We start from the raw sequence: 22,068 nt of genomic DNA on the forward strand, positions 1-22,068 counted from the left end.
TAATATGATTTGTTAGTATAATTGATAGTAGGATAACATTGAATCACTTTTATTAACGTTAAGAATACAAATAAGACGATTTAAACGTTAGAAATACAAATAGGACTTTAGGAACAAAAACTATACTTTACTCAACAATCAATTATGTTAGCTCTCTAGCATTATTCTATATCGATCAGCCCTTTTTACATTAATTAACATGTATATTGTTTGTCATTTTATTATAAAAAAATAAAGTTATTGCTATTGACAACATTAATGAAATTTAAAAGTACTTAAAAAAACTTAGATTCGCTGCTAGTGCCTAATAGTAGTCAACCGTTCCTTTAATTGAGTGATAAGATATATAGATGCAATGATTAATTAGGGAAGAGTAAGATTAATTTCACCTGATATTCATTTAATTTAAGGATATGTAACGATCTAACTAAAGTGGTAGTTGGGTGGTAATATGTGTGATGTGAACAAGCTAAGGCAGAGAAATAGTTTACATCTTGATTTCACTGGTTTTCTGGTGTCACGTAGATATCATTGTTCTTCATTCACTTTTTTCTTCTTTAAAACGGTAATCAATCATAATGGGGAATGCAACATAGCTAAGAAACGAGATTCATATATAAAGACTTCTCTTGATAAAATTAGTACATCAAAAGATTCATTCGTTTAAACATAGCAACATGAAGCCGCATAATTCATCGCGGATTTGAGCTTCATTTAAGGGTTTGTGAGTTGCGGCATGTATAAGGCAGGATTCGAACTTCAACATATGCTTAACCAGACTGAAGAACTAACCATTAGATCAACCTAATTTTGGTAAAAAGTTGACAATTTAAATACTTTTTTATTTTAACAATAAAAAATTACTTATTTTAAAAAAAAGATTTTTTTGATCTGTGAATTGGACAACCCCCAATCCTAGATACTCCAATGAATTGAACAACCCTCAATCCAAAAAAAATTTCGATACATGATTTAATTGGAGAACCAAATAAATACTTTGGGTTTTGGACAATAATCCATTACTTTTCGTTTATAAGCCCACAAAGAAATTACAAGATGGAAATTAGGCGGGGTAGTTCGTCATGAAATGCTAGATCAGCCCATAGAGCTCGTGTGGCATATACTCTCTCCGTTTTGGGCCTATAATTTTGTAGGTAACACAATTTGGGCCCATATTACTTGCAGGAGGTGACAAAAGCGCCAAAAAAAGCGCCAAACTATTGGGCTGAAAAACCGCCCATAGAAAACATTTCTCATTTGGAGCACGCGGCATGCTGTAGAAGAATCGTGTCAAATTGTTCTGATATTTTTGGCGTTGTCACATTTATACAAAGGAAGAAGGAAGAACGCTATACTTACTTTACTTCTTCAAAAGAAAGTCAAATCCATTGAATATTCTGAGATCAAGAACCGCAAAGAGATAAGAGAAAATGGACGCCATTGATTCAGTCTTCGATCCCCTCAGAGAGTTCGCCAAGGACAGCGTCAGGCTCGTAAAACGTTGCCACAAGCCAGATCGCAAAGGTCTCTTTCTTAACCTAATATCCTTCTTTCATTTCTCAAGAAAATAATTGAATTAACATTTCCCGTCGTCTAGATCTTGGTTTGAATATTGAATAATCTGATCGTATTTTTTTGGTTCCAGAATTCTCAAAGGTTGCTGTTCGTACTGCCATCGGGTTCGTCGTGATGGGATTCGTTGGCTTCTTCGTTAAGCTCATCTTTATTCCAATTAACAACATCATCGTTGGATCTGGTTAGGTGTGTATTTTTCTTCTTTTGTATTTTTTCATCTTTTTAAAATATCAATTACTTTGGTAGGTCTCTCAGTTTCTATGCAAAAATCGGATAGTCTGATTTGGATTCTCTTGTTAAATTAAGTAAAATTTCACAATCATTTGCCGTTTATCGTTTTATATTTTCAAGAATCTCATAGCACATCGAAGGATTTAGAAACGCATAATGAGTAAAATAATTTGTAGATCTACCAGGTCAACTTTCGTCTATTTAGATATTGTATTAGATTCCAATATTTATGCCTATGCCAGATAACTTTTTGGTTATCGGTTGGTATGTTAACTTTCTTTAAAGCCCAATATTCATGTCTATAAGCATGCAGCAGAATGTATTCAATATGCCCGTACGTTAATGAGTTCATGGATGGGATTGGTTATAGAGTGAAATTTGGTTGGATTTATCTCTCTGCAGCTAAACGAATTTGACAATAATGTTACGGGTTTATATAGTAGGTTAATGGAAAAATCTGCAGTGAGAAATTGAGAATGTTGAGTTTTCACTTTTCAATGTATTGATTACATGCAAAGTTTAAGTATTATTGATAATTTATCGAGTGTTAAATGTCAATTTGTAATCACATGTTCACACAATACCGATTAAACATGTTTAAGAGACTGTTTGCGCCTATGTAATGAGTAATGCGATGAGTGTTTCTAATAGCAACTTTGAACATTCTTTTAATGTTCCGTTACATGTTTTCAGGCTTCTAAATAGCTCTCTTGGTTATCTTCGCAGGATGATGGGAACGAGAGTCACTTTAAGGAATTCAAGTTATGGGGTGACCGGAAGCATAAAGCGTTCTCAACTTCTCACTCTTAGTTCTGCTATGTTTCGTCTATTTTGTTTTGTTTTTTTTTTTCCTTCAGTCATCTCTGGGAGCATTACAGTGAGATTTAGAATGTAAAATTTTTAGACCTCGACACATTGCTTTGATTTAGGATTAAGGACGCAAAAAATTGAGGAATTGCAGTTTTGCTTTTAGACTTTGTTAACCTTGAATTTGGGGAAGGGGTCTGGGATTTGGGGTCCCTGCATCTACATTCATATATCAAGAAAGTTATGTTTTGTGTCCTCAGTTGATTCATTTTTTCATCATTAGATTCAGTATAAGACCCAGTTAACGGGGAACGGCAGTAAGTTGATTTGGTGTTGGAGGAAAGATGAATAGAAAACGCATCTCTATCAACATTGCAGCGGTTGATACGCGCTGCTTTGTTTATGCAATGAGCAAATCTCTGTTATTACTTATTAGTCATCGGATACGGGTGAACGAGACGAATTACGAATATCAAGACTCAAGAGGTTGGCCTTGCATTTGAGTTTCGTCTGCGATTGAAGCTTAGCATCAAGTTTCGGGTAGCAGCGTGCGATTCGGGGTGTTCAAATCCAAATTAAACCGCTCATCCAATCTAATTTAAATCGAAAACTGATTAAAACCGTACTAATTCAGAACCGCTAGATCGGATTGGATTTTGGATTTAATTTTTATAACCAATCCAATTCAAACCGCACAATGTGCTATAATATTATTATTTTATTATTATATTTATAATTATATTTATAACATGTTCAATTTTTTATATATTTTTATATTATTCATATATTATTATTTAATAAATATTTTATGTTCAAAATGTTATTTATTTATTTTAACTAATATATAATTTTATTTTTATTGTTATGTTATTGTTTGGCTTTTTAAAATATTGTTGAGACTTGTTATGTCATTGTTGATTATTTAAAATTTGATGTTGAAACTTGTTATATGTATTTAATTTTTTTAATTTATAAAATCGCAAATCCAATTCAATCCAAATCGCTTGAAATTAGATCGGATCGGATTTTTTTAAAAAAGCATCCAATCCAAACCGCACCACAAGTAAAATTACCAATCCAAACCGCACCACAAGTAAAATTAATGTTCGGATCGGACGAATTTTTGACTCAAAACCGATCCAAACTGCACCGCGAACACCCCTAATTCGTATTACCATTTGGTAATATCTCGGGTACATTTAACTAAGTTGATAGCCAAGACTAGTTAAATAATTTGACAAGTTTGAGTAAAATTTTTACCTTACTATTTTTACATGGAGGAATAATTGAGAGTTTTAATTTATTTTTTAAATTACTTTTAAATATTTAAATGATAAAAAATTATTATAATATTAAAAAAATTAATTTTGATGTATTCATATGTTTAAAAATGAGTTATTTTCAACATTACATGATTAGTTGTTTGAATAAAATTGAATAATAAAAAATGATTCAATCTAAATAAAATAGTTTGAATTAAATTGAATCAACAAATTCAAATTCAAATTGATATAATATAATATAATATTTTAATCAGTTGAGTAAAATTGAATTGAATTAAATAAAAATCAATTTAATATTATTTAAACTGTAATAATATATTAATTTTATCTTTTAAATTGATTTAAATGGTTTTGCAAGTATGATTTTATTTAGTTAATATATAGAAAAATAACCAAAATGCACTCAAATTTTGTTATTAACAAAAATGTCTTCAAATAATTTAAAAATGCGACAAAAATGCTCAATATTAAATATGTATTCTCAAAAGATACTTTAGAGATTGAATTTTGATATGATTTTTTGTAAGCATAATTAGAAAATTGAGACATTTTTATCTTTAAAATTTGGTGATTTTTCGCTAAGTATATATATTTTTTGTGATTTTTTGTCAACAACCAATAATACTTTTAAAAATCACAAAAAATTATATAATTAGCAAAAAATTATCAAATTTTAAAAATAAAAATATTTTAATTTTTTGACCATGATTACAAAAAATTACATCAAAATTCAAACTCCAAAGCATTTTTTGAGAAATACATATTTAATATTAAATATTTTTGTTGTAATTTAAATTATTTGAGAGCATTTTTATTGATAACAAAATTTGGTTATATTTTTATAAAAAAAAATTATTCGAGTATATTTTTGATAGTTTACCATGATATAAATGAAATACATGTTAATTTTACCATTGCATAAGTAAATATTTTAAAAAACATATATGTCAATTTATGTAGAAAATATCCGGAAAAAGAGACATATATGTTGTAGAATAAATAAAGACGATATATAAACTAAAGAAGTATAAATAGAAGACTCTAGTATAATAATCTCACTATAATAGAAGTAACTTATATATTTATTACTATTATATATATTAGGAACATATAAAAGAAAGAGGAGAAAGGTTTTTGTATAAAAAGAGAGAAGTTTATTATTCATGTGTGTATCTTCCTTCAGACCAAATCCCTATTTATATACGTATAAGGGATTATCTTTTCAAACTCAATTAATTATACAATCTCTCTTGATATTCTCAATAACATAGAGAAATTGTCATCCACCTCATATCCACTTCACACTTATCACAACACTCCCCTTAGATGACCATTTAGGATTATGTCTCGTTAAAACCTTACTAAAAAAAAATCTAATGGGAAAAAACTTTAGTGAAAGAAAAAGAGTACATTATCCTTTGTGATAGGAATTGTCTCGTTAAAAACCTTGTCAAGAAAAACCCAATGAAAAAAAATCTGACCAAGGAAAAAAGAGTGCAGTCTCCTCCTCTTGTCGACATATTTTAATGTCTCAAAATCGGCACACCCCAATCTCATGTACCAATCTTTTAAAGGAGGATTTTAGGAGTGACTTTGTAAATAAATCTACCAGATTATCACTTGAACGGATCTGTTGAACATCAATTGTCCATTGATTTTGAAGATCATGAGTGAAGAAGAATTTGGGAGAAATATGCTTTGTTCTATCGCCTTTGATATATCCGCCCTTAAGTTGAGTAATGCATGTTGTATTATCTTCAAATAGGACAGTTGGAGCTATCCTTCGATCAATCAATCCACATGATGACATAATATATTGGATCAAACTCCTCAGCCAAAAACACTCGCGACTAGTTTCATGTATCGCTAGTATTTCAACATGATTAGAAGAGGTTGCTGCTATCGTCTGTTTCGTGGACCTCCATGATATAGCTGTGCCACCATATGTGAACAGATATCCTGTTTGAGATCTCCCTTTATGTGGGTCAGACAAGTATCCAGCATTTGTATAGCCAACTAATTGTGACTTGGATTCATATGGATAATACAATCCCATGTCAACCGTTTCTCGAAGATATCGAAAGATTTGTTTAATTCCATTCCAATGTCTTCTGGTTGGAGATGAACTATACCTTGCTAGTAAATTCACAGCAAATGATATATCGGGACGTGTATTATTAGCAAGATACATTAGTGCTCCAATGGCACTAAGATATGGTACTTCAAGACCAATGATATCTTCATTTTCTTCCTTAGGATAGAATTGATCCTTATTCACATCCAAAGATCTTACGATCATTAGAGTACTTAATGGATGTGACCTATCCATATAAAATCTCTTCAAGATCTTTTGTGTGTATGTTGTTTGATGAGTGAAGATCCCATTTGTTGTGTGCTCGATCTGCAGGTCGAGACAGAATTTAGTTTTTCCAAGATCTTTCATCTCAAACTCTTCTTTTAAAGCTTTTATAGTTGTTGGAAGCTCTTCAGGAGTTCCAGTGATATTTAAATCATTAACGTACACAGCAATTATAATAAACTCAGATGCAGATTTCTTTATGAAAATACATGGGCAGATATCATCATTCTTAAATCCGTTTTTGGTCAGATACTCAGTAAGACGATTATACCACATTCGTCCAGATTGCTTTATACCATATAAAGATCTTTGCAATTTAACTTAGTATAATCCCTGCGAATATTCATTGGATGGATTAGATATCTTCAGTCTTTCAGGGACTATCATATAGATATCACGATCTAATGATCCGTATAAGTAGGCTGTTACCACATCCATTAAATGTATATGTAGTTTATGATATGCGGATAAACTGACCAAATAACGCAATGTTATCGCATTCACTACAGGGGAATATGTTTCTTCATAATCTATACCGGACCTTTGTAAAAAACTTTGTGCCATAGGTCGAGTTTTGTAGCGTACAACTTCATTTTTCTCATTTCGTTTTCTGACAAATACCCATCGGTATCCAACAGGTTTTACATCTTCTAGTGTACGGACTACAGGTCCAAAGACTTCACATTTCGCAAGTGAGTCTAACTCAGCCTTCATGGATTCTTCCCATTTTGGCCAATCATTCCTTTGTCGACATTCTTCGACTGATCTTGGCTCAAGATCCTTACTTTCATGCATGATGTTTAATGCCACATTATATACAAATATTTCATTGACAATTGTCTAATTTCGGTCCCATTTCTCTCCTATAAAGACATAATTTATCGAGATCTCATCATTTTCACAATTTTCAGGTACCTAAACGTCTTCTGGTGTTAAAACTATATCCGAATTTTGGACAACTGCATGTGTCTCTACTATGTCTTTTTCAACAGGAATCGTATTTACCTCTTTTTTTTTCGAGGAGTTTTGTCTTTGGAACCGACAAGCCTACCACGCTTCTGGCGTGTATTTGCTTCGGTGGCAATTTGTCCAACTGGGACATCAATTTAAATTGGAGAATTTTCCACGTGTATATAAGATTTGGTAATCCTCTTTGTATCGAAAAATGCATCAGGCAATTCATTTGCTATTCTTTGCAAATGTATAATCTTTTGAACTTCTAGTTCACATTGCCTTGATTGAGGATCTAAATGCATCAAAGATGATGCTTTCCAATTAAGTTCCTTTTCAGGAAGCTTATTCTCTCCCCCTAATGTTGGAAATTTTGATTCATCAAAATGACAATCTGCAAACCAGGATTTAAATACATCTCTAGTTTATATCTCAAGATACCTCACTATAGAGGGAGAATCATATCATACATATATCTCCAATTTTCTTTGGGGTCCTATTTTGGTGCGACAAAGTGGTGCAATGGGAACATATATTGCACACCCGAATATTCTTAAATGGGAAACATTTGGCTACTGGCCAAAAGCTAATTGCATAGGAGAGAACTGATGATAACTCGTTGGCCTCAAACGAACAAGTGCTGCGACATGTAAAATAGCATGCTCCCAAGCCGAAGTTGGAAGATTTGTTCTCATAAGTAAGGGTCTAGTAATTAATTGGAAGTGTTTAATACGTGATTATGCTAATCCATTTTGTGTGTGAACATAAGCTACTGGATGTTCAACACTTATTCCATTAGCCATACAATAAGCATCAAATGCTTGAGAAGTAAATTCACCAGCATTATCAAGACGAATTGCTTTGATTGGATTTTCTGGAAACTGTACTTTTAATCGAATAATTTGAGCCAGAAATCTCGCAAATGTCAAGTTGCGAGAAGACAATAAGCACACATGTGACCATCTCGAAGATGCGTCTATTAGGAGCATAAAATATCTAAAAGATCCACATGGTAAATGAATAGGTTCACATATATCGTCTTTAATCCTTTCTAGGAATTCAGGGGCTCAAATCCAATCTTTACTGGTGATGGCTTTAAAATTAACTTTCCCTGAGAACATGCAGCACAACAAAATTTACTAGTTTTAAAAATCTTCTGGTTCTTTAGTGAATGTACATGGGAGTTTTCAATAATTCTCCGTATCATGGTTGTTCCTGGATGACCCAATCAGTCGTGCCAAATTATAAATTCATTTGGACTAGTAAACTTTTGGTTTAGGGATAAGTACGATTTTGGTCCCTAACGTAGAGACCGAAAATTTATTTCGTCTCTAGCCTTTTTTTCGCTACAAAATGGTCCCTAAGGTTTCAATTTGTTTTAAAATCATCCTTTGGACGAAAATACCCCTCCCCCTTCTTCCCTAAAATCAACCAAACGCAGAAGCAGAACAACAATGGAATCAACCAATGAAACAACAACAACAATAACCAGAAGCAAAAAACAACAATGAAATCAAATGAACAACAACAACAAAAGTAGCTACAAGCATAAGAACAACAACAACAAAAAAAAACAAGAACCCATAACTCAACCCAGAACCCATAACACATCATCATCATCAAAACTCAACCCAGAACTCAGAAAAACACCCAGAACTTAGAACTCGGAAAAAACAATGGATAATGGAATCAGAAGAACAACAAAAAAAGAACAGAAACTAGAAAAAATTGATAATAAAAAACAGAAGCAGCAGAACCAGAAAACCGGCGAGGAGCAGCGACGACCGGCGACCGAGCGAGGAGGAGGAGCGGGAATGGCGAAGAGCAGCGGCGGCGGTGGCGAGATCCTTCCCCTTCCCTTCCCTCTCTTCTTCCCGAACCCCCCACCCCCTTCTCCCTTTCGCGTTTTCCCTTCCCCTTTCCCCCCTTTACGCGTTTTCTGTCTTCTTTTTTTTTTAATTTTTTTAATTTTTTTAATTTTTTCATAAGGGTAATTTGGTAATAAAAATAAAAAATTTAGTAAAAATGACGATTTTAAAACAAACTAAAACCTTAGGGATCATTTTGTAGCAAAAAAAATGGTGGGGACGAAATAAATTTTCGGTCTCTACGTTAGGGACCAAAATCATACTTATCCCTTTGGTTTACAATGACATGTGATTCAATTGCACTAATCTTTGTATAATATAACCCAGATAAAAGTGACGGTAACTTTTCTAATATAACATTTTTATTTAAATCATAAGTTGTGATACATAAATACTCATGATTTCCCTCATTCATTGTTTCAATATGATATCTATTTCGGCGAATATCTTTGAAACTCAACAAGTTTCTCAGAGACTTGGTAGATAATAGTGCATTATTTATTATGAATTTTGTTACTCTGAAAAATAAAATTATAGCTCTTCCGGAGTCTTCTATCACATTGCCAGAGTCAATAAAAGTATTAACATATTCTTCTTTTGGCACAAGATAGGTAAAATATATATTACTTTTGACAATAGTGTGCGAACTTGCACTATCCGCAAGGCATACATCTTCATTATATATCTCTGCCATTCTCTTCAAAGACAAATAATAATAATAATAAAATGAGAAAAAGTACATGCACAGTAAAATTATTCACATGAATACTTAACAAACACACATATTAAACTATTCCATCATTGATCAAATAGTCAATATTTCCTCCAGGATCCTCAAAAAAATTAGATACATCATAATGAGTGGTGAAATTTTCATCATTTGAAACAAAATTTGTTTCCTTTCCTTTGTCATCCTTTTTCAAGGATACTTGATAAAGATCAACTAGGTGTCTTGGGGTACGACAGGTACGTGACCAATGGCCCTTTCCACTACAGTGGAAGCATTTTTCCTTAATTGATTTATTTTCTCCATTGTTTCTTTCTTTATCCCACTTCTGGTAAGATCCTTTCTTGTGAATATAATTCTTCTTCCTTCCATAATTTTTCTTATTACCAAAATCTTGCCATTTACCTCTTATGGGGTAATGATTTATCGCATTTACTTCAAGAAATGGGAAGGCGCCAGTGGGTGCGCTTCCTTAGAAATAAGTCATTGTTGCGTTTAACAACAAGAAGGCAAGAAATTAATTTAGAATATTTTTTAAATCTTTTTTCTCGATACTGCTGCTGCTGCAGGAACATGTTCGAAGAATGGAAGATTGAGAAAGTTTTCTCTAACATATCATTATCAGATATCTTTTTCCCACATAATTTCATTCGTGAGGTAATTCAAAACATTACTGAATTATATTCATTTGTGGATTTAAAATCCTGTAGACGCAAGTGCGTCCATTCATATCGGGCTTGAGGAAGTATCACCGTCTTTTGATGATTGTACCTTTCTTCAAGGTCTTTCCACAGATCTGCAGGATCTTTTAATATGAGATATTCATTTTTCAATCCTTCGCCAAGACGACGGCGAAAGAAAATCATGGCTTTAACTTTATCCTTCTGTGATGTATTATTTTCAACCTTAATGGTATCTCTAAGATCCATTGAATCAAGATAGATTTTAGCATCAAGTTTCCATGATAAATAATTGTTTCCAGATATATCAAGAACATTAAATTCAAGATGAGAGAGTTTCGACATAATAAAAATTTGTTACCTGGAGTCTTCTAAAATTTGGTTAGAGTGTCGTGCTCATAACGTGTTGTAAAATAAATAAAGACAATATATAAACTAAAGAAGTATAAATAGAATACTCTAGTATAATAATCTCACTATAATAGAAATAACTTATATAGAGATAAGTCTCAAAGTGGTCCCTGAAGTTGCACTCGAGTCTCATAGTAATTCCTGAACTTAAAAGTTACCCATATTCGTCCCTGAAGTTGCACTCCAGGGCTCAGATTCGTCCTTCCGGTACATTCGGTCCACCTGGCACCACCGGAAAGCTGATTTGGACTCCTCCGTGACACGCTGGCCAAGTAACGGCTAGCTGACGTGGATTAGTAAACTTTTATGGTGCAATTTGGTCCCTAAATCAAAATTAAAAATTTTAATCTCCAAATTTAATCATCATTCTCTTCTATACAGTAATCCCTCTTTTCTCTACAGGCATAGATCTTCATATCCCAAATTCACAAGATTTTTCTTTTTATTTGTTTTTAGTTGAAGTATCTTATAACAATAACAACAACTAGAGTCTTCTTAACAACCATTATTTGAACAAATTTAACCGCTTTTATCCCTTTTTCTCTGTAAGAAAGATGGTGAGATTATAATATAAAAAAAAGTTATGTGATATATATAATTAAAGAAATAATGCAAAGTTTAGTTTCTAAAATTGTGAACGTTTATAAAAATTTGTTGACTTTTAAAAATGATTAAATTGATTCCTAAATTCATAAATTGTGAATCTCAACTCATCTCTAATACTAATATAAAATGTTAAAATGTCAACATGACATTTGCAAACAAAAAGATGATATGATTAATATTTTAATATTATCAAATTAGTGTCTTAAATTAGTTAATTATATTTATTTTGCTTAATTAGTTTTTTATTAATTAGAGACTAAAATAATAAATATTAAATTAGGTAAATTTTTGCTATTTTTTTGTTTCTCTAATATTAGCCTTAATTAATTTAAAATACCTATTTAATTATAATAAAATCTTAGACACGTTATTTAATGGAGATGTCATACAATTTGAAATGTCATAATATAATACTTTATATTAATACTATGTGAATGACAGTTAAATTAGGATGATGCATGGTTATTTTGGAACAGGATTCGAAAGGAAATGTAACGTAGTATATAATAATAACAATGTAACTTTTTAATTCCGTAAATACAAGGGATATATTTTTGTAAAATCACATAAAAATATAAAATTGAATTTTGTAAAACATTTTAATTAAACTAGAGTTAAATGAGTGCATAAAATATTAAATACAAAGACATAGTATGTGACTTTTAATTAACAAAATATATGCGTGCTTTCAATGAAGTTGTAATTTGTAGTCTCTTTTACATCCATATGGAGAAGAGAAGAGAAGAAAAGAAAAGGGAGGGGTTACTACTACAGAGAAGAGAATAATAATTAAATTTGGGGACTAAAATTTTTAATTTTGATTTAGAGACCAAATTGTATCATAAAAATTTACTAATCCACGTCAGCTAACCGTTACCTGGCCAGCGTGTCACAAAAAAGTCAAGATCAACTTTTCGGTAGTGCCAGGTGGACGGAATGTGCCGGAAAGACAAATCTGAGTCCCGGAGTGCAACTTTAGGGACGAATATGAATAACTATTAAGTTCACGGACTACTATAAAATTCGAATACAACTTTAAAAACTACTTGAGACTTATCTCAATTTATATATTTACTATTATTATATATATTAGGAACATATAAAAGAAAAAAAGAAAAAAGTTTTTGTATAAAGAGAAAAAAGTTTATTATTCATGTGTGCTTTCTTCGTAACAAACCCCTATTTATATACATATAAGAAATGACCTTTTCAAACCCAATTAATTATACAATCTCTCTTAATATTCTCAGTAACATAAAGAAATAGTCATCCAACTCATATCCACTCCACACTTATCCCAACAATATATTTTTTCTTTCTGAAATTCAGTGATGAAAGTAGTTGAGAGTGCAGAACTTTGTCCTGGAAGCTGGTAAGTGCTAACATCTTACATTCCAATGGCAGAGAAGCTTACTATCCCTCTGATCTCATCCTCATACTCCTCTTCACCGTCACCCTCCCCCTCTCACTCCCCGATAACTCCTCTCTTCCAAGACCTCTTTTTTACGCCGAATTCCACTCCTCCGCACCTGCACCTGACTCATTCTCCACCTCCTGAACACCACACCGTTCCCCTCTCCAACCGCCGCAATCCTTCTTCAACTCATCGCCTTTCCCCTCTGGCTCATCGAATTCTCGAAACTTTGATTCACCCTTCTTTCGATTCCACTCGCTTACCCCAAATTCTGCACCCTTTACTCCAACAACCCAGTAGGGACTCCTTGGCTTCGGACATTTTGGGCATAATCAAGGGTTTAGGGTTTTACAGCGAATTTGGGCTTGCATTGAGTGTGTTTGACTGGGTTCATAGCAGGCACGATTGCGTTTCGCTTTTAAATGGTTCCTTTCTTGTTGCTGGGATTGTCAACATTCTCGGTAAAGCGGGTCGGGTCTCTTCTGCGGCTTCGTTGCTAAACAAGCTTGAAAACGATGGCGTTAAGGTCGATGCTCATACTTATACTTCTTTGATAATTGCTTATGCTAATAATAAGAGGTATAGGGAGGCCTTGAATCTTTTTAAGAAGATGGAACAAATGGGGTGTGAGCCTAATTTAATTACGTATAATGCCGTTTTGAATGTTTATGGGAAGATGGGCATGCCTTGGACTAAGATTATTGATCTTGTTGAGAGCATGAAAGCCCGTGGTCTTGTCCCGGATTTGTGCACTTATAATACCCTCATAAGTTGTTGTCGCCCGGGGTCTTTGTATGAGGAAGCTCTTGAGATTTTTAATGAGATTAAGTTAGCTGGATTTATGCCTGACATGGTTACTTACAATGCGTTGTTGGATGTTTATGGCAAGTCCAGGCGGCCCAAGGAAGCCATGGATGTTCTGAGACAGATGGAAAGTGATGGCTTTCCTCCTGACATAGTGACCTACACTTCGTTGATATCGGCATACGCCAGAGTTGGTTTGTTGGAGGAAGCACTGGAACTTAAAACCCAAATGGTGGAGAAAGGGATCAAACCTGATGTTTACACCTATACCACCCTTTTGTCAGCATTTGTGAAGGCTAAAAAAGATGAGCTAGCAATGGAAGTTTTTGAAGAAATGAGAGCTGCTGGTTGCAAGCCTAATATATGTACCTTCAATGCCCTGATTAAGATGTATGGTGACCGAGGAAAGTTTGCGGAAATGGAGAAAGTTTTTAAGGAGATCAGAGTATGCAATTATTCCCCTGACATAGTTACTTGGAACACGCTTTTGGCTATATTTGGACAAAATGGATTGGACTCTGAAGTATCAGGAGTATTTAAAGAAATGAAGAGAGCGGGGTTCGTGCCGGAGAGGGAAACCTTTAACACGCTAATAAGTGCATACAGCAGGTGTGGTTCCTTTGACCAAGCTATGGCTATTTATCAGAGAACGCTAGAAGCTGGAGTGACTCCTGATCTTTCTACCTATAATGCTGTTTTAGCAGCATTGGCCCGAGGAGGGCTTTGGGAGAAATCGGAGAAAGTTCTTGCCGAAATGAAGGATGGTCAATGTAAACCTAATGAGGTAACATACTCTTCTCTGCTTCATGCCTATGCCAATGCTAAGGAGATTGAAAGGATGAATGCTCTTGCAGAGAAGATATACTCTGGTGCAATTAAACCACATGCTGTTCTTTTGAAGACTCTTGTTCTAGTAAACAGCAAGATTGATCTCCTAGTAGAAACAGAACGTGCCTTTTTCGAGCTGAGAAGCAGAGCGATTTCACCTGACATGACTACTCTTAATGCGATGCTTTCAATATATGGGAGGAAGAAGATGGAAGACAAAACCAAAGAGATTTTGAACTTTATGTATGAGAGTGGATTTACTCTGAGTCTGTCTATGTATAATAGCTTGATGTACATGTATAGCCGCTCTGAAGACTTCCAAAAATCTGAGAAGATCTTGAGGGAAATTGTGGAGAAGGGTATCAAGCCTGATATAGTCTCATACAATACTGTCATTTATGCATACTGCAGAAATGGCAGGATGGTGGAGGCGAAAAGGATATTTAAAGAAATGAAAGACCCTGCGCCTGTTCCCGATGCTGTAACATACAACACATTTGTAGCAACTTACGCTGCCAATTCAATGTTTGCAGAGGCTATTGATGTGGTTCGGCAGATGATGAAGCAGGGATGTAAGCCAAACCAAAAGACTTACAACGCCATAGTTGATTGGTACTGTAAGCTTAATTTGCGAGATGAGGCAAACAGTTTTGCTCAAAACCTTGGCAACCTGGATCCGCATATAAGCGAGGAGGATAAATGCAGGTTACTAGAGCGCATTGCGAAGAAATAAATGCAGGTCGAGTTGGTCTATGATTCTCTAGAGAATGCTTCTTCAGTCAATTTTGAAGATCAATACTGTCTGGTGTCTAGAGTACAAACAAGAATGAATTCAAGAATAAAAACATCTGCAGCTGGGGGCTTTTAGTAGTATGATTTTGGTGATTTATTGTTTGCTAGCAATAAATGACATTTTTTGAATTCATGCAAGCATGGCTCATGAGTGCTGTTTGTCAAAAGATTGAACTAATAGCGTTGTCTTAGTGAGTGGTACTCAAGTTTTGAACAAAGTCTAAACATTTATGGAGAAAATCAGTTGCAATTAAGCGCTTGACGTGAATTCTCAACTAATGGCAGAAAAGAGGAAACTTGTGTTTCACTCACCTTGACCCCCAACTACATTCGCATATGAATTTGATTATGACTGGTTAGTGAACATTAACAAAGCAACTTTGGCTGTTGATTGGGTAAACAGAAAGTGGTTGAGGAAGTCACACACACATGGACTTTAATTGGGGGCAGATTAAGACTCTTGCAATGCTTTGATTCTCACAACCGCTCGCAGATTACTTAATACTATCTCTCGAGTATACACACTGACATATTTATGCTGTAGGCTGTAGCACATGGATCCTGCTTTCAGCAATTCTAGTCTTTGTATGATAAGTTTTAAGAGTTTTATATTTAGCTGCTGTTCTCTACATGAGCATACTTGATTGGATGTTGATAAGTGTATAAAAATTAAATTATAAAATGAATATAAATTATACAGGAAAAAACATTTGTTCTCCTTTCCTTATCCCCCCCCCCCCCCCCCCTTTCTCTCTTTCTCTTTTCCCCCTCTTTCTTTAGAACTATGTCCATCCCAATATATTCATATCGGTAATGCTATTTTAACTTTGAGTCTACACTTGATGATTCATGTTTAGGGATGTTGACAAAATTATCAGCGTTAGAGATGGTTGCGATTTCATTTCATGTGTGAAAGTGTTCATATCACGAATGTGGTTATCTAGTTGCCCATCCTGCCGTTTTTGTTAAGCTGGTAACACGTCAACAACGCTTAACTTGTATCCAGATATATATAAATATTATTACAGGAAGGTAAAAATCATCATCACTAACCAATCAATACAAATTTTATTTCTTTCTATCCAAATCTGGAGAAAAAACAAAATTGATATCAAACCTAAAAAAGACAAAAAAAAAAAAAGAAAAGAAAAGAAAAGAAAGGAAAAAGACTTAAACTATACATATGCTTATCCGCATCTGCACGAATCTGTCAGCAGTTCCAGTTACTACTATATCTGATAATACTATGCATCTTAGGTAAGAATTCATTTCATTTACCAATCTTCGCCAATTAATAACTTTTATCCCAAATGATGTCAGTGTATGATTCTTTGAAGGAATTGCACATCTTAGGCCATCGCACCAAGCATACTCTTCTCTGCTTCATCCGCATTTAGGGAAAAAATATCAATAGGGGCAGTTGTGCAGCCAACAGCACTTTGCTTAAACCTTCCATTAGAGGAGGAGCTGTCATGGTGATCAAGATAGATTACAATGACAGTTATATCATCATGGAAGTGTCGTCTGATTCCTTTGTCAATTTTCTTTATGTCATCATATCTCATCTCTCTCTTCTTTGCGGCTTCCTGAAGTGCAGCTCTCACTAGTCTCTTGGCAATTCCCTGAAAGTATAAGTAGAACCACATATCAAAATTCAAAATCCGTGAAAGAATCTACAGAGTCTGTTGTTATATGCAGCTCACAAGTTACAGAAGACACTCACAGCTCTTGGATATTTGAAAACAATCTCAACTGCTGTTTCATCACTTAATTGTTCCCATAGGCCGTCTGATGCAAATATCAAAAATAGATCTTCTGTTTCAAGCTCCCTAATTATGACCGATGGTTCAGCCGTCATTACAGGACGCTTCAAGGGAATAGGAGTTGCAAATTGCTGAAAAACTGGGTCTCTGAAGAAATCAGGTCTCTTTAAATAGACATCACCAATTGATCTTGACACCTGCAGAACAAAAACTCTCTAGATCAACAAACAGCTATTCTGAACCCATTTATCTAAATGTAGTAAACTAGGAATACCCTCTCAGCGCTCGTCTCTTAATCAATAGATGAACTAGTCTCACTCAGACTTTGACATGCTGCAATCAGACACATTTCGTCACAGTGATATTGATATATGTAATATAAACAGCATGTCTATTGACAATTCCATAGCGTAAATTTGAAAATCATGCACAAAGTTGATAAATAAATAAAGTTTGTATTGTTGTGAGTTGTGACTGTACCTGTATAATGCCCTTAATCCTCCAAACTCCACGAGTATAGACCACAATATGCGAATCATCAGGGTGGAGGGCTTCAACTTCTCGCCTCACCTCTTCATCAGCTACATTATGATCCGTGGACAACCGCAGTGCCACCACAGGAGAATTCTTGCTCTCTGTGTCCCTCCGGCCAAGAACAGCTCTCGAGTCTCCAAGGTTAGCGACATACAACACATTATTAGAAATTGCGCCAAGAAGGCAGCATGATCCCACTGAAGCAATCTGGGGACTAACTGGTAAAGACAGCTTCACCAAATGCAAGAACTCCTCCTCCGTCGCACTGAACGCCTTCTTTATGACATCCACTGACAATCCCCCTTGTTCAGAGACGAATTCTGCAAAGAAGAAATGATCAAAATCAAATAAATGAAGCTGCTGTTGCATACAAAACGAAGTACCGCCAGAAGCATGTTTCAACTTTATTGAGCAACACAACACTTAACTTTTATCGCTAACACCACAAACGAATTAATCAACACAATAATATTGATAATTATTAAGTAATTGATATTCAACGAAATGAATAAAGTTTGGTCTCTGGATCTTAGAAGCTAAAATTCAACAAGTTTCATCAATTACTCTAACAAGTTCTATTCTATTCGATTGAAACGGGGAATTGATTGAATAATTACTGTGCAAATAGGGTAAGAGACGCTTGTTGACGAATCTGGAAGCCTCGGGGCCGCCGTGGCCGTCGTAGACGCCTATGTAGGTGGCGGAGGGGGAGGTAAAGACTTGGCTCTGATCTTCGAGGCTGTTATTGGCCTGAGCGACGGCGATGGAGAAGTCACCGGAGAAGTGAGGCTTGAGGTCAGTGTGCCAGAGAAGGCTATCAGAGCCGCCGACGCGTCGCCGGAAGCAACAATCGAAAGGGCTATAGCATAATCGTAGCATGATCGGAGTATGCAGTGAAATAATAATGAAGTGAAATTAGGGATAATTTGAGTGTTTATACTTTACAGTGTTATATGTGAAGAATCAATCTAAGAAAGTAGAGAGAGAGAGAGAGAGAGAGAGAGAGAGAGTAGAAAGTGGGTGAATGCCGCGTTTGGAGGAAAGAATGAATGAAAAAAAGGAAAGAAAGAAAGAAGAGTGGACAGAGAAAGGAAAAAGGAAAAATGAAGTGTTGTGAGTTTTATAGTTGACGCGTATATTCCAATTCACTACGCGCTCCGCCTCCTTTTTCTTCCTTTCCTTTCAAATTAGCCTTCCTATTTTTCTTAAACTCTCGTTACTTTTATTCAAAATTCTAATGAAATATTAAGCAATATTAGTAGTAAATTTACATGCCGTCTCAGATTATCTAATGATATTAAATAGAAAATTGTTGTTTTCCAAGTTGAGCCATGGAACAAAATATTAGTGTAAGTGTGTAACCAACATTTGAATGTTGCTATGGCCAAGCATCCACTGGTAGTTAATTATTTTTAAAGTTTGTTTTCTCTTGGTCCTTAACACGGAATCAAAACTTGAATCCATTGCATAGAAACTTAGAAAGCCAACTTATGCGTTGAATACAATTATTTGACCCCAATCCACGAGACTTGTGTTTATATTTTGTATTTCTAGTATTAACGTTCAGGTTATTTCAAGTAGCTAAACTCTTTATCTTTAAATAAATATGTTGAGTTCCGAATAATCCGAGAAAAAAGAAAGGAAGGAAAAAAATATCTAACTAACAATCTATCACTAGCTACGGGAATTGTATATTGTAAATTTGTGATGTGCTTCCTACCAACCAAGTACCAAGGTAGGGTCTTTAAGGTTGTCGTAGAAGAGGGGATTATGAGAACCCCGACAAAGAAGGACCTATAGTAACAAGCGAGTGAAATTTCAGACTTCATCTCATAATATATATGCTATATGTGAAACGAAATGTTCGTGTTTATTCTAAATTTCTGGTTTCTGCATAGACATAATATCATACATGCAAGTGTCAGTCAAGGAATTAAAAAATTGATAATAGAGCACATATATAAATTGGTCTAATCTTAGTCTTAACATGTGAATCCCAATCGAAGGCACTGTTCTTTTTCCATTGGGTCAATTGATGAGGAGCTTGTAAAATAGTTGGTATAATATTGCTACTCTCTTGTTTTGTTATTTTGTTCATTAAGAAGAAAATCCAGAAAACGAAAAAGGAAAGATAGCAGTTAGCAAGTGGCAAACTGGAAAACCATGATAATCAATATCTATGTGACAAATTAGATATACTGCAAAACTAGTAACTAATATTAGTTACAGCCATCTTAATTGATTCATTATACACTGCAAGATTTCTGTTGCTGAAACAACGACACAAGAATCTTCTTTTCCCAACAAAAACTGCATTATGGAAAACTGCAAAGTTAGTTAATTAGAAAACAAGATAAAACACTACAAAAGGCATGCAACTGTATTGCAGCATTCTCATCACTATAACTAGTGAGTACTCAGCCTCTGTTGGTTATTTTGTTTATTTATTTACAAGTATATGTCGTCGACAGTAGGGACAGTCTCCGCAACAGCGAACCCAAGGATCCAAACAAGCAGAGTGAAATCTATGGTGACATGGCAAACATATGAGCTGATCCCCATCCACAAAAGATTCCAAGCATATGCTACAATCCTCACCTGTATCCCTGCTGCTAAAAACTTCAACATGTAAAGACTCTAGGGCTTCCTGAGAGAGTCCAGGTGGTTTCTCTTGCAATAGATGGGACCTTCCCATTTGAGAAGTCAAGTCAGAAACAACAACATCATCACTTTCTTGATCCCTGCCTATTGAATGCCTAAGGGAGAGAAATTTCTAGAACAACTTAGCATCATATAAATTCATTGATTTTATAAAGCTAAAAGGGGCAAAAAGGGAAATTAAATTAAACCTGTTAGGCGAGAGAGGGTCTCCTCTGAGTCTCTCAACGAGCCTGGCGCGTGCAAGTAAGACACCGACAGGAAGTCTATCGGAGGGATTCAATCTTGGAGGAGCAAACGCGTCTCTCACGCTTTCCGCATTCAACAGCGACCGGCGATACCTCCTCTCGAATCTATCAGCTACTGCTGCACGCTCCTAACAGATCAAGCAACGCATACAAAACATTAGATACAGATAGAGATAAGAGATGGAGGAGGAAGCTAAGAGGAAGAGTAGTACGGAGGAAGAGGGAGAGTGAGGGAGGCGGCGAGAAAGGCGGCGAGGATGGTGGAGGTCGGGAACATGGTCGGAGTCAAGCCCTAGAGGGAGGGAGGTATTGTTATTGTATCGTCCCAAACGATGCCTCCTGCTGTGGAATAGCTCCGAAGCGCTCGTCATACACTGCCGACACACGATCGATAATCTTCCTTCCTACAATGGAACGTAGAAAGAGGAAAGAGAGGGGAAAGAAAAGGAAAAAAAGAGGGGAAATAGGGTCAAAGCCAACTAACTAGCCAAGCAAGTTCCACGAACAAACCACCGGTAATTAATTCTCTTTCTTTCCCTAATCCACTTTTTTACCTTTTTATTTCCTTTGTTTTCGGTGTTGTGTTACTGTATTAGTATAATAGCGTGAGTGTGTGACTAATTTCCTGACAGAAAATCCAAAAAATAATCCTTTTATTTATTTATTACTTTATGGTGCAGTGGAAAGTGAAACAAGTGGTGCAGTTGGAAATGGTAAGAATGGGATAATGTTGTTTCGAATGGTGGTGGGTGGGTATGGGTATGGACCTGGCTAATCACTAAGGTTGACAAATGACAACATCATACATCCAAACCGTTCCTTTCACTCCCCATTGTTAACGTGGCAGTGTGTTACTATCCTCCTCTCATCTCATGCAATCTAAATCAACTCACTAGTTACTAATAGGGCTGGCATAGGATAGGATTTGTACCCTATTCTATTCACGGATTGAGAATTTTTTAACCCTAATTTTATCTTTACTTTAAAATATTAAATCCTATCTTATTCTATTCTATCTGCAAAAATATTAAATTTTTTTAAAGTAAACATAAAATTCAATCATTTCGAATTTTATACATATTAATAACATAAAAAATAAAAAATTAATATTTTAAATTACTAAATTAACTAACTGGTTTTAGTGGTTGTTCACTTATTGTAAGTCATATATAAGAGAGGTTGTGGGTTTAACTCTCACTTTCTTTATTATATACTTAATTTTTATAGCAGATCGGATAACATACCCTACTCGAACGGATTGGATCGGGTTAGATACCTGCGAAGTAGAGTATAAATTGCTATCCCTAATTATTAATCACTATGACTGTTAATTAATAATTTTGAAATATTTTAGAATAATTCAAAAAGTCTCAAGTATCTAAGATAGTATTTGAATGTGTTTAAGATCATGGCACTCTCAAAACACAAATTAAACTATAAATAATTATACTTTACCAACTCATACCGTGTCATATGTTTGTTTTATAGGCTGTATTTGGAATAAATATTAAGACCAAAAAATAAGAGAT

At 34.7% G+C, this 22,068-nt stretch overlaps 4 protein-coding genes and 1 long non-coding RNA gene across 6 annotated transcripts; 3 read left to right on the plus strand and 2 right to left on the minus strand.

Annotated features, from left to right (window-relative positions):
* The first annotated feature begins 1,262 nt into the window (after positions 1-1,262).
* LOC112776364 (protein transport protein Sec61 subunit gamma) lies at positions 1,263-2,868 on the plus strand. 2 transcript variants are annotated; one of them, XM_025820509.3, is made up of 3 exons: positions 1,263-1,524; positions 1,646-1,761; positions 2,500-2,868. In XM_025820509.3, exons 1-2 carry the CDS (start codon positions 1,431-1,433, stop codon positions 1,759-1,761), a joined length of 210 nt encoding a protein of 69 aa, XP_025676294.1. In that variant the 5' UTR covers positions 1,263-1,430; the 3' UTR covers positions 2,500-2,868. The 2 variants fall into 2 exon arrangements, with proteins under 2 accessions (XP_025676294.1, XP_025676293.1); XM_025820508.3 differs by having other exon boundaries at positions 2,533-2,868.
* A 9,630-nt stretch (positions 2,869-12,498) lies between these two features.
* Positions 12,499-16,054, plus strand: LOC112776523 (uncharacterized). Its single transcript, XM_025820716.3, has one exon. The coding sequence runs from the start codon at positions 12,896-12,898 to the stop codon at positions 15,275-15,277; it is 2,382 nt and encodes a 793-aa protein (XP_025676501.1). The 5' UTR covers positions 12,499-12,895; the 3' UTR covers positions 15,278-16,054.
* A 331-nt stretch (positions 16,055-16,385) lies between these two features.
* Positions 16,386-19,509, minus strand: LOC112780126 (probable protein phosphatase 2C 63). The gene is made up of 4 exons (XM_025824466.3): positions 18,251-19,509; positions 17,580-17,953; positions 17,060-17,296; positions 16,386-16,958 (listed from the first exon to the last, which is right to left on the minus strand). The coding sequence occupies exons 1-4, from the start codon at positions 18,510-18,512 to the stop codon at positions 16,686-16,688; spliced, it is 1,146 nt and encodes a 381-aa protein (XP_025680251.1). The 5' UTR covers positions 18,513-19,509; the 3' UTR covers positions 16,386-16,685.
* A 320-nt stretch (positions 19,510-19,829) lies between these two features.
* Positions 19,830-21,271, minus strand: LOC112780127 (probable E3 ubiquitin-protein ligase RHY1A). Its single transcript, XM_025824468.2, has 3 exons — positions 20,752-21,271; positions 20,483-20,667; positions 19,830-20,389 (listed from the first exon to the last, which is right to left on the minus strand). Exons 1-3 carry the CDS (start codon positions 20,908-20,910, stop codon positions 20,074-20,076), a joined length of 660 nt encoding a protein of 219 aa, XP_025680253.1. The 5' UTR covers positions 20,911-21,271; the 3' UTR covers positions 19,830-20,073.
* On the plus strand, positions 20,456-21,549 carry LOC112780128 (uncharacterized). The gene is made up of 2 exons (XR_003190995.3): positions 20,456-21,054; positions 21,220-21,549. It is a non-coding gene; the product is annotated as an uncharacterized lncRNA (long non-coding RNA).
* Positions 21,550-22,068: the final 519 nt, after the last annotated feature.

Source organism: Arachis hypogaea, chromosome 19 (genome assembly GCF_003086295.3).
Source record: "Arachis hypogaea cultivar Tifrunner chromosome 19, arahy.Tifrunner.gnm2.J5K5, whole genome shotgun sequence".
NCBI classification, from domain to species: domain Eukaryota; kingdom Viridiplantae; phylum Streptophyta; class Magnoliopsida; order Fabales; family Fabaceae; genus Arachis; species Arachis hypogaea.